The sequence below is a fragment of the Pelecanus crispus genome, chromosome 14, assembly GCF_030463565.1.
Source record: "Pelecanus crispus isolate bPelCri1 chromosome 14, bPelCri1.pri, whole genome shotgun sequence".
NCBI classification, from domain to species: Eukaryota; Metazoa; Chordata; class Aves; order Pelecaniformes; family Pelecanidae; genus Pelecanus; species Pelecanus crispus.
The window spans coordinates 12,008,989-12,021,273 of record NC_134656.1 but is presented as its reverse complement, the minus strand read 5'-3'; the positions used below and the strand labels follow the sequence as shown (position 1 = coordinate 12,021,273).

At 54.8% G+C, this 12,285-nt stretch overlaps 1 protein-coding gene across 4 annotated transcripts; it reads left to right on the top strand.

The window, feature by feature from the left end:
• Nucleotides 1-1,333: 1,333 nt before the first annotated feature.
• Nucleotides 1,334-6,847, top strand: PIGT (phosphatidylinositol glycan anchor biosynthesis class T). Of its 4 annotated transcripts, XM_075720985.1 has the most exons (12): nt 1,334-1,502; nt 1,942-2,119; nt 2,976-3,103; nt 3,611-3,711; nt 3,869-3,955; nt 4,208-4,295; nt 4,384-4,481; nt 4,783-4,948; nt 5,056-5,256; nt 5,789-5,954; nt 6,090-6,173; nt 6,298-6,847. In XM_075720985.1, exons 1-12 carry the CDS (start codon nt 1,334-1,336, stop codon nt 6,548-6,550), a joined length of 1,719 nt encoding a protein of 572 aa, XP_075577100.1. In that variant the 3' UTR covers nt 6,551-6,847. The 4 variants fall into 4 exon arrangements, with proteins under 4 accessions (XP_075577100.1, XP_075577101.1, XP_075577102.1 ...); XM_075720986.1 differs by lacking the exon at nt 2,976-3,103 and having other exon boundaries at nt 1,942-2,079; XM_075720987.1 differs by lacking the exon at nt 5,056-5,256.
• The last annotated feature ends 5,438 nt before the right edge of the window (nt 6,848-12,285 follow it).

Here is a 12,285-nt window from a genome sequence, read left to right as displayed (position 1 = left end):
GGGTGGGAGCAGACAGCATGGACCTCGGCAGAAAAGGGTAGCTCTTAGTGGAGCAGGCCACCATACTGAACAGCTCAGGTGCTGCCTCCAGGAGGGAGAGAGACAGCAGCTGCAGTGTGGACACAGTTAATCACAGCGGACCTAAGCAGTGCTGCTGGTGACCTGTAACTACCCACCATAGGTACACTGGGGGATTTCCCATGCAAATGGGCTGAGTGGAGAACCTCAGCACATACAGCACCAGCAGCCACTGCTCCCCCAGCACAGCGTGATGGCAGCAACCCTGGCGGAAGGCTGTTTTAGAAGCGCAAAGGAAGAGCCATCCAAATGAAGCCACTCTGCAGCCCACTACACTTGCTGCCTGCAGAACAGGTCAAGAGGAGTCAAGCACAAAGCTGGCCAGAGCTCTGCTGCCTCTATCAGTGTCTGCGGGCCAGGAAAGCGCTGTCCCTGCTCACGCTGCATCAGCACAACCACAGTCACTCCCACAAGGAAAGGAGCCTGGGAGATAAGCAACAGGAGCCAGGGAATGCTCTGCATCCCAGCTGCTTCCCAGGGGGTATTCAGACTTTGCTACATTCCCTCCTGCGTCAGCCAGCCCTTCATGAGACTGGCTGGATGGCCCCAGTTATCCAAGAATGACTGGCCAGAGTGGGAGGCACTGTGGGCCCCATCAGACTCCCACTCCCAGCACTGCCTTGGTGTGGTGGCAGTTTGCTTTCTCCTGGGGTGGCCCCAGGCTGGCCAGGGCTGGCAGCCGGTGGAAGCAGGATGCTTCCAGATGGCTCTGTGCCTGGAGATAGATGCTGCCTTCCGGAAAGGAGATGTCAAGGAGCGAGGGAGAGCAGACAACAGCAGAAAAGCTGAGAAGAGGAAGTCACCCCGGGGATGGGCACAGTCCTTGCAGAGTCCTCATGCACGGCAAAGCCTTGCAGCGAACCACCCAAGCTCAGGCCGCACAAGAGCTTCCCCAATTTTAAAAGCCGGGGGAGAGAGCCCGCGGGGAGCACCCCACAAAATGGACGCCCTCGCTCCTAGGCTGGGAGCAGCCGCTGCCGGGCGCCCTCCCTCGGCCCGGTGCAGGCACAGCGACGCAGGCGCTGCCCCCGCCCCGGGCCGGGGCAGGCTCCAGGCTTGCTCCTTGCGGCAGCTCCCCGGCCAGCTCCAGGGCCCATGGGCCCCGGGCCGGCTCTCTCCGCGAGGGAGGGGAGGAGAGGAGGCGAGGCGAGGCCAGGCCGGGACAGCAGCGCCGCGTCTCCATGGCGACCCCGGAAGTGGCTGCCATTGGCCGGCGGGGCCGGAAGCGGAAGTCGGCGGAGGGCGGGGCGGCGGGATGCTGGCGGCGGCGGCGCTGCTGCTGCTGCTGCTGGCGGCGGGGCCTGGGCGGGCGCGACGGGACGCGCTGAGGGAAGAGCTGCTGCTGAGCCCGCTGCCCGCCGGCGAAGTGGCCGCCACCTTCCAGTTCCGCACGCGATGGGACGCCGACCTGCAGCGGGGCGCAGGTAGGGCGGGGCGGAGCCGGGGGCAGGATGGGCCGCTATTGGCTGGGGCGCGGCGCAGGGGGCGGGGAAGGGGGTGGAGCTATTTCGTGGACTGACGACGCGACGTGACGGATTGCATTGGGGTGATGACGTTGCCGCGTTAGGGCATGACGTCAGCGGGCGCAAGTGACATCAGAGGCGGGGTAGGGTTGCTGCATTGGGGGTTGCTGAGCTGAGCAGGAACAGGGCAGAGCGAGGCTACAGGGGCTGCAGTGACATCAGCACAAGGGGGCTCGATGTGGTGATGCAAGCGGGCTGCATGTGATGACATGAGCAGGGGTAGCACCAGGGGAGTGACATCATGTTTGGCCAGGCCCTGGTGTGATGTCAGGGGAAGGGGCCAGCAGGATGAGATGGGCAGGGCAGGGCAGGGCAGGGCAGGGGCTAATGCTGCCCACAGTCTCTCACTACAGGCTCTTCCCGAAGGCACTGGGGCGGCTGGTGGCAGCACTGGGCGTGCGGGAGCTCCACCTCGCCCTCACCCAGGGCTTCTGGCGTACCCAGGCCTGGGGGCAGCCACCCCTCCAGGCACCTGCTGGCGCTGAGCTCTGGGTCTGGTTCCAGCCCACTGTCACCAAGTAGGTACCCCGGCTGCGGGTCTGTCCCTCCAGGTCCCCTCCACAGCCACTGCTCCCAGGAGCTGTCACCCTTCTCACATGAAGCAGCCATGGTGTGTGCGGGGGCCTCCTGGGTTGGAAAATGTCCACTGGAATAAAGAGCCTGCAACCTCAGCAGCAGCTCTAACGAAAAGCAGAATGTAGCCCCGCTCAGTGTGCGTGGCAGGTCATGGTGCTGAGGGCAAACCCTTGTTTACTAAAGGAACAAGTAATTCCCTTATGGGCTCTGTGATGACAAACCCCTCACTGCACTAATATGATGGGCTTATATCTTGATCTCTCATCTGTGACTCACTTCCTTTGACTCCCATCCAATACCTGTCACCATCTCCATTAGCACACAGCCCCTGTTCAAGCCGCAGCAGCTCTGCGTGGGCTCACAGAGCTCTCTCTCTTCCCTACAAGTGGCCCATTCCAGATCTGCTGGTTGGGTCAGCCTTCAGAGCTGCACCAAGGTGTTGCTTTAGGTCTCACAGCCCCTTCCCCATGCACTGCATGTCACCTCCCACATGCTCCCTGCTCCCCCAGCCTCTCTCCTCACATACCAGCTGCACCCACCACCAGGTTCCTGGCTGTGTGAAGCCCTGCCAGCCCAGGGGCTGCCTCTGCAGTGAATGTCCCCCAGATCTCATGTGTTAGAATAAAATACCAAGAGAGCTAGAGAGTGCATGACTAGCAGCCTCTGCCTGCACGCTCCTTGCAGCTTCTGAAAGCCAGCATGGTCATCCCGGTGTATTTATTGAATGTTATTGATTTAACACTTGTTGTTCCGAGGATTCGAGCTGCTGAGTAATCTCTGGTATCTGTTCTCACACAGCGTTGACAAAGCCTGGAAAGAACTGAGTAACGTCCTCTCAGGAATATTCTGTGCTTCTCTCAACTTCATTGACTCGACCAACACAGTCACCCCAACGGCATCCTTCAAACCCCTGGGCTTAGCCAATGGTGAGACCAGCCTGTGCTTGGCTGCCCAGCTCTGCCCTCTCACTCTTGCCTCTAGCTTTATTTCTGCCCCATGCCACTGCAGGGAGTCTGGGCACAGGTCCTGCAACGACTCTGGGTCTGGGTGTGTACAACAGGGTCTGTTAACCTCCTCTGGAAGCATTTCCTCTCCCTACGAATGAGGCTTGGATTTGAACAGAGGAAGCCCACAAGCAGTATGTGGCAGATACTCCCAGGCCCTCGTCCGTCTCTCTGAAAAGTATTTTACAAAACTGTGAGGACTAGAGGATTTAAGGCACTCATGAAAAAAATCTGCTAGAATATACCCTTACCTATTCTTTCCAAATCACTCTGAACAGAGTAGGATCTATTCCTTGATTGAGCTTGTGGCATTTTGAGCATATTGAGAGGGTGGTGGGCTGTGGGGTACACTGCGGGGTGGAACAGGTCTGCTTCTGCTCTCATGCCTGTAGCAGTACCGACCTGTTGACCCTCCACCTCCCTGCCCAGGGACAGATCACCATCTCCTGCGATATGCTGTCCTGCCCCGGGAGGTTGTCTGCACAGAGAACCTCACGCCTTGGAAGAAGCTGCTCCCATGCGGCTCCAAGGTAATGGCAAGTCCTGCTGCCTTGTTGGGCCCCTCCCAATGGAGCTGGGTTCCCGACAGCAATCCAGGAGCATGCACTGGGAAATCTCATCAGGGCCTTTCTCTCAGTGGGAGCAGAGAACAGACCTGGGGCTGAGTTTCTCCTTTTCTCCCTGCAGGCTGGGCTTGCTGTGCTGCTCAAGGCCGAGCGCTTGTTCCATAGCAGCTACCACTCACAGGCAGTGCACATCCGCCCTGTCTGCAGGGTAAGCATGAGGCTCAGGGCTCCCTCCTTTAACACCCCCAAGACAAAATCAGAAGCCTTCTTGTGACATTGCAAGGTGACAGACTAGCCCCTGTGGTGGGTTCACTGTGTCTAACAAAGCTGCCATCCTGCTTCTCTGGTCTCACCTGCATCCCAATGGGATTCTTGCAGTCCTGGTGGAGTTCCAGCTCTGTCCTGGTGTAGTGCCACTCCAGAAAGTGTGATCAGAGCCACCTGTCTCTCTCTTGTCCAGGATGCCTCCTGCCTGGCTGTGTCCTGGGAGCTCAGGCAGACCCTCACTGTGGTCTTTGACACCTTTTCCAGCGGCCAAGGAAAAAAAGGTAAGCTCAGTGGCCATGCACTGTGGTCCTTGAGTGCCCCCAGCCTGTAGCACTTCACTCTGCCTGCCACTGACTTTGCTTCCCACAGACTGGTCCCTCTTTAAGATGTTCTCTCGCACACTTACTGACACGTGTCCTTTGGCATCGCAGAGCAAAGTCTACGTTGATATCTCCCCTAAGAACAAGGTAATGCTCACGGACCAGAAAGCACCCCCTGCTCCCTCAGTTCATCCACTTCGTGTGGCTCTGAAACATCCTCGCTTCCATCCCCTGCATGGCCAGGGCCCCCAAGAGCCCTCTGAGGCTAACAAAGGGAGGTGGTTTCCTTCCTCTGAGCAGGGCCACAGAGATGAGCGTGGTGGTGCTAGTAAGAGGCCCAAGCTGGTCACTGGGTGGAAAGCTTAGGGCCAGCCAGAGGGGCTTTGCCCAGCACCGCCAGTTACTTCAAGGGGCACTTTTTCCTTTCACGGTCCCTTCCCTTTTTCAGGAAAAGGAGTTACTGGAAGTGACTCCCACTCCAGCATCTGTACACGAAGCTATTGTCCAGGGAGACAAGAGAACCTATGCTGTCTACGACCTGCTGAGCCCCTCACTCTTCAATACCTCTCGCAGCCTCAACGTACAGCTGAAGTGGAAGCGGCCCCAAGACAGCTGTGAGTGACCAGAACCATTTCCTTCCACCTGCACCACTGGTCAGGGCTCCATGCCTAAAAATCACCTGGCATTGCCCCCCATTCCTGTGTCCTTTTCTCTTTTGCAGCGGAACTGCCGACACCCGTGCTCCATGCTCAGCGCTACGTGAGTGGATACGGGCTACAGACCGGAGAGATCAGCACTCTCATCTACAACACTCACCCATATCGGGCCTTCCCCGTGATCCTGCTGGAGACTGTGCCGTGGTATCTGCGACTTTATGTGCACACGCTGACTATCATCACGAAGGGGAAAGAAAACAAGCCAAGTAAGTAAAGCCAGGAGCACATGCCACCTGGTTCCCTTGGCACAAGCAGCTCATTCCAGAGATGGTTTAGTCCCTCCCTTGGGCCCCAGTGATCACTGGGAAACTGGACTGGGAAACAAAACAGGCTAGGATGTTTTCCTAGCCTTCAGTTCAGCACTCACAGCAGATGAGACTTTATTAAGTCTGTTTTATAAGAGGCACATGGACAGTGTTTCATAATCCAATAAGGGTCTCAACTGAAGTTAATTGATTTTTGTGGTAAAGGAAGCTCGATTTAAAACTGATGACTGGGTCTTATTTTGCATTTGTACCTTTTCTTATGAACAGCTGACTTTCATGGGTCATCAGCTCTAAAGACCAGCCAGATTTAGCTTTAACACATGCTTTTTGCTTACCTGTGCATCTTCACTTGCCCAGAAAACCTCTCCCAGGACAGTGGAAGCAGGACCACCCACCCCATGAGAGATGTCCAGGCAATGTGAGATTGGACAAGGTCCCCCCCGGTGCCACTGACACGTCTCTTTGATGTTAGGTTATATCCACTACCAGCCAGCCCAGGACCGGAGACGGCCTCACCTCTTGGAAATGCTGATCCAGCTGCCAGCCAACTCTGTCACCAAGATCACAATCCAGTTTGAGAGGGCCTTATTGAAGTGGACAGAGTACCCGCCTGACCCCAATCATGGCTTTTATGTCAGGTAATGACATACCTCAGCTCCTCATCCCCTTCTGGGCCCTTGTAGGACTTGCTGTCCAGGTCTCTGGGGACAGGAAAAACTCTTGCCATCTCTTTGCTGGCAGGACCAACACTAGCATGTCCTTTGTCTCCTTAGTTCATCTGTGCTTAGTGCCCTGGTGCCCAGCATCTCTGCAATGAAGAACATGGATGTGGAGCAGAGCCCTCTCTTTACCTCGCTGTGAGTGTGCCTGTGCTGGGGAGTGGGGCCGTACCACAGTGCCTGCAGGCTGCCGGCTGTTGTCATCCCATCTGGTAAGTACGAAACAGCAGCTGACACTCCCTTTCTTGCCTCTACTCTCCAGGTTTCCTTCCTCTGATGGCTCCAGCTATTTTGTACGCCTGTACACGGAGCCGCTGCTGGTGAACTTGCCGACACCAGACTTCAGCATGCCCTATAATGTCATCTGCCTGACTTGCACCGTGGTGGCAGTGTGCTACGGTTCCTTCTACAACCTGCTGACCAGAACATTTCACGTGGAAGAGCCAAGCCGGGGCGGGCTAGCCAAGAGGCTGGCTAACGTCATCCGCAAATTCAGGGGGGTGCCCCCCCTCTGAGAGAAACCAGGGCAGCCAGTGCTGGCTGCAGGGCTCCGTGGGGGGACCCAGGGAGCAGAGTGCTGCTGCCTCTTGTCTTTGCTGGAAGCAGCCTGCTCCATTTTGCTGCCTTGGTCTCTCTTTGAGGTCCAACAAGCTGTGAGATTGCTTCCATCATTAGGATGTGAAATGGCTGTAAGCCCATTGACTACTGAACTGCACTGCTATGGGATTGGGAAAGGTGTAAGACTTCTGTTTGGGAGAGGGGTAACTTATGTGCTGGGAACGATGCTGGAAGTAAACTTGAGCTGTTTTGTACATTTGTGCTGCTCCTGGTTGGTTTCACTTTCTCAACCCCACAGGCAGAATTGACCCTGTAAGACTCTGTGAGCTGCTAAGTCTTTAGCATGCTACCTGAGTCAGCCGGAAGGAGATGCAGACATGGTAAGGAGAAGGGGTGTGATCTGCAGTGAAGAGATGGGTTCATCTGCTTTACCATCTCACCTTCCACAACTGCCACATTTCACAGCTCCCTCCTGCCACACTTCACCACATTTGAGCCAGTTTGCAAATTAACTGTTGGCCATGGTGTATGTCTGTCTGTCCCCTCAGCCAGGGCAAGGGTTTATTTTCTTTCTCAGAAAAAAGGTTTTCTTGCTCCCAGCTTCTATTTGCAGCATTTTGAAACCCCTCTACCTGCTCACCCCTCTGCTGCAGCTCAAGATCCTCCTCTGCCTCCTCAGTATCATTTCTGCACGTCTGCCTGACGGCTCCCCTGCATCCATGGCGTCCCCAAAGCTTCGGGGAGCCTCTGGGGTCAGCAGACCCCAAGTGCTGAGCTGCACCCAGCTGGGCTCTGCTGGTGGGTGGCAGCCTCAGCCCTCCCAGAGCCCTGGGCTGGGAACAAAGGAACACCAGCACCACTGCGTTCTTCAGTTATTTTCATAAAATACAAGGTGCCACCTTGCTGCGGTTCACACAGATCAGTGAAAGGACACTGGTGGTGCTGCTCGGCCTCCAATGGTGCTATTTTCAGGGGTATATCCTTTGCATCTCAGATGTGGCTTTTGTGATGGGAACAGACAACTGCCTACAAGCAGCTAAACAAAGCACAAGGAAATCATTAGAAGAAATATTCCCCAGAATCAAAGCAAAGCACAGCCAGAAGTTTTTTAAAAGCTTCTGCTTGAACAGAAAGACCATAAAAATCCCATTGCCTCCTGTCCTGCACAGCACAGTATGTTCCCGCTGGCCTGGGATTACCTTTCCCTTCCCTACTGGAGCTGCCCTTTGCAGCTCCTTATGGATCCACTCCACTGGATGGCTCCATGCAGCCTGCAGAGCTTCTGAAATACATGAGTTTGGGATGATCCCTCTCTGTCCCTGCTTGCTGAGAAGGATGCTGTGGGGCTGGGAGCTCATGCTGCTTCCAGCCACAGGACTGCTGCTGCAGCTCTGCCAGCCAGGCTTCAAGTACAAAACTGAGTTTCTTTACAGAAAACTAGAACTACAACCAAATAAAACCTGAGCAAGCGCACAGCTCCCACAGCAGCGCAGGGGTTGGGGGGACATGGTAAGGAGTCTTGGGCATGAGGGTCCACATTGCAATTTGCGAAAGGTTTTGGAGACTTCAAGTTGTTTCAGGTTGGGTCCAGGATAAATCCTGCAAACTGCAACCATCAGCATGTGCCAGAGCAGCTCAGAGTGCCCAAGGTCCCCCCAGCTCAGCTCCCTGGGCAAAGCCTGCATGCTGCAGGTATTAGGTGGGATCCCATACAGCCCCATGAGCGCCGAGACCAGCACCCATGGGTGCAGCTGGCACCACAAGCCAAACCAGCCAAAAAAAGTGCAAGAAACATGGCACTTCTGCAAACACGGCCATCGCTTCTGCAGGAAAAAACGTCCCTCGGCTGAGGATCATGAAGTCAGCCTGGGCCAGGGCCAGCCAGGAGCCGCCACAGGCAAAGGGTGCCGGAGCTGGCATCAGCCAAAGGCTTCAGGGCCATTCCCATGCGGTGGCATAAACCAGGAATTTAAACAGCCCATAAAGAGGTTAGCCTGGAACATTGGCAGTGCAGGAGGGACACCATCCCAGGCTGGATTACAGAATCATAGAATCATTTAGGTTGGAAAAGACCTTTAAGATCATCCAGTCCAACCATTAACCTAACACTACCAAGTCCACCACTAAACCAATTGAGGGTAGAGTAGTAATTTTAGGGTAGAGTAGTAATAATCCAGTAGTAGCTGGATTATTTTTTAATGAAAGCAAAAACTAGGAATCATTAAGGTTGGAAAGGATCTCTAAGATCATCAGTCCAACCATCAACCCAACACCACCGTGCCCACTAAACCATGTCCCAAAGTGCCACTTATACCCACTTTTTAAACACTTCCAGGGATGGTGACTCCACCACCTCTCTGGGCAGCCTGTTCCAATGCTTGACTACTCTTTCAGTAAAGAAATTTTTCGTAATATCCAATATAAATCTCCCCAGCTTGAGGCCATTTCCTCTTGTCCTATCGCTAACTACTTGGGAGACCGAGACCCACCTCACTACACCTTCCTTTCAGGTAGTTGTAGAGAGCGATAAAGTCTCCCCTCAGCCTCCTCTTCTCTAGGCTAAACAATCCCAGTTCCCTCAGCTGCTCCTCATAAGGCCTGTGCTCCAGACCCTTCACCAGCTTCGTTGCCCTTCTCTGAACATGCTCCAGCACCTCAAAATCTTTCTTGGACTGAGGGGCCCAAAACTGGACACAGTATTCCAGGTGCAGCCTCACCAGTGCTGAGTACAGGGGGACGATCACTGCCCTGCTCCGGCTGGCCACACTATTCCTGATACAAGCCAGGATGCTGTTGGCCTTCTTGGCCACCTGGGCACACTGATGGCTCATGTTCAGCCGGCTGTCGACCAACAGCCCCAGGTCCTTTTCCACCAGGCAGCTTTCCAGCCACTCTACCCCAAGCCTGTAGCATTGCATGGGATTGTTGTGACCAAAGTGCAGGACCCGGCACTTGGCCTTACTGAGCCTCATACAGTTGGCCTCGGCCCACCAGTCCAGCCTGTCCAGATCCTTATGCAGGGCCATCCTACCCTCCAGCAGATCAACACTCCCACCAAATTTGGTGTCATCTGCAAACTTACTGAGGGTGCACTCAATCCCCTCATCCAGATCGCTGACAAAGATATTAAACAAGACTGGCCCCAAAACTGAGCCCTGGGGAACACTGCTTGTGACCCCTCGCCAACTGGATTTAACTCTATTCACCACAACTCCTTGGGCTCGGCCGCCCAGCCAGTATTTTATCCAGCGAAGAGTACACCCATCCAAGCCATGACCTGCCAGCTTCTTTAGGAGAATGCTGTGTGAGACAGTGTCAAAGGCTTTACTGAAGTCCAGGTAGATGACATCCACAGCCTTTCCTTCATCCACCAGGCAGGTCACCAGGTCATAGAAGGAGATCAGGTTGGTCAAGCAGGACCTGCCTTTCATGCTGGTTGGGCCCGATCCCTTGGTTGACCTGCACGTGCCTGTTGAGTGCACTCAAGATGAACCGCTCCATAATCTTCCCCAGCACCAAGGTCAGGCTGACAGGCCTGTAGTTCCCTGGATCCTCTTTCCGGCCCTTCTTGTAGATGGGCGTCACATTGTCAAGCCTCCAGTCATCAGGGACCTCCCCTGTTAGCGAGGACTGCTGATAGATGATGGAAAGTGGCTTCATAAGCTCCTCTGCCAGCTCCCTCAGTACTCTCGGGTGGATCCCATCTGGCCCCATAGACTTGTGAGCGTCCAAGTGGCGTAGCAGGTCATTAACTGCTTCCTCCTGCATTATGGGGGCTTCATTCTGCTCCCCGTCCCTGTCTTCCAGCTCAGGGGGCTGAATAGAATCACCCTGGGGATAACTGGCCTGGCTATTAAAGACAGAGGCAAAGAAGGCATTAAGTACCTCAGCCTTTTCCGGATCCTTGATGACAATGTTCCCCCCCCGCATCCAACAAAGGATGGAGATTCTCCTTAGCTTTTTGTTGTGAATGTATTTGTAAAAACATTGAACTCTATACAATCAAAACACTCCCTAACATACAGAGCCACCCCACCGCTTCTCCTTCCTTGCCTATCCCTTCTGAAGAGCTTATAGCCATCCAGTGCAGCACTCCAGTCATGAGAGCTATCCCACCATGTTTCTGTGATGGCAACTAAGTTGTAGCTAACTTGCTGCACAATGGCTTCCAGCTCCTCCTGTTTGTTGCCCATGCTACGTGCATTGGTGTAGATGCACTTGAGCCAGGCTATCGATTTCACACCCAATGTTGCCATGCCACCCTCGGGTTCCTCTCTAGTGAGCCTGGTTATATCCCCTTCCCCCTTTGAACCTAGTTTAAAGCCCTCTCGATGAGTCCCGTCAACTCATGAGCGAGAATCCTTTTCCCCTTTGGAGACAGCAGAACTCTGTCTGCAGCCAGCAGGCCTGGTGCCATGTAAACCTCCCCATGATCAAAAAAACCAAAATTCCACCAATGCCACCAGCCTCTGAGCCACTTGTTAATCAGGTGAGCTTTCCTGTTCCTTTCAGCATGCTTCCCTGCCACTGACAGGATAGAGGAAAACACTACCTGTGCTTCCAATCCTGCAACCAATCGTCCCAGTGCTCTGAAGTACCTTTGGATCGCTTTAGGACTTCTCTCTGCAACCTCATCACTGCCAACCTGCATAACCAGCAGTGGGTAATAATCAGAGGGCTGTACCAGATTGGGGAGTTTCTTACTAACATCCCTAACCCGGGCCCCAGGGAGACAGCAGACTTCCCTGTGGGATGGGTCTGGACGGCATATTGGGCCCTCTGTTCCCCACAGGAGGGAATCACCTACAACAGTTACCCTCCTTTTTTTCTTAACAGGGGCAGTCGTAATGCGTGGGGCTGACTGACTTGCCCTCAGCAACCCCCTAGCTGGACCTTCATCTACCTCTTCATTTGCCTGGCCCTCAAGTTCCAGAGCCCTGTATCTGTTGTGTAGGGGCAACTGGGAAGATGAGGGAGGCCGGGAGGGGATTCGCCTGCTGCCCTGCGCAGGGACCTGTTTCCATTCCCCGCCGCCTCTTAGATCCCCTCCTTCTGCTTGCTGGCAAGAGGGTAGGGGATCCTCTGCTCCTTGTGGGGCCTCCATCTGCTGCCTTGGCCCCAGGGATGGTAGGGTGTTGCTCCACCAATCTACCTCCCTCTCACACTCCCTGATACTCCTTAGCCTTTCCACTTCCTCCTTCAGCTCTGCCACCAGGCTGAGCAGATTCACCTGGTCACAGCCCTGTTGGGTCATGGAGGGAGGTGGTCTTCTCACATCTATCAAATGCATGGGCCAGCAAATCAGAAAACCCTGCAGGAAATGCAGGCAGCCCTGCAACCACGGCTGGTGGGTTTTAAACAGCTGGGAAAACCCCAAATCTTAAGTGTTTGGGTTTTTTTCCCTGGGCTGTTTCTCTCCCTTCCCTGCATAGCCTCCTTGGGAATCCAGTCAGAGCTAGGCATAGCTCAGCTGTGCTTGGTAACCTGCTGCTGGGTGTCTGCAGAGAGAAGGGCTGGAGCTGGAGTGCTCGCAGCAGCCTGGGCTTTGCTGCCAGCCCAGTGACACTCAGCTGGAGGGCTGCCAGCAAGTGACACCAAAAATAAGTGAGTTTAGCGGAGAGGCCATGGAGCCATCTCTGCTCTATGTCTGAGAGGTAGTGCCAGGAAGGGACAGGGCAATGGGTGGTGCACA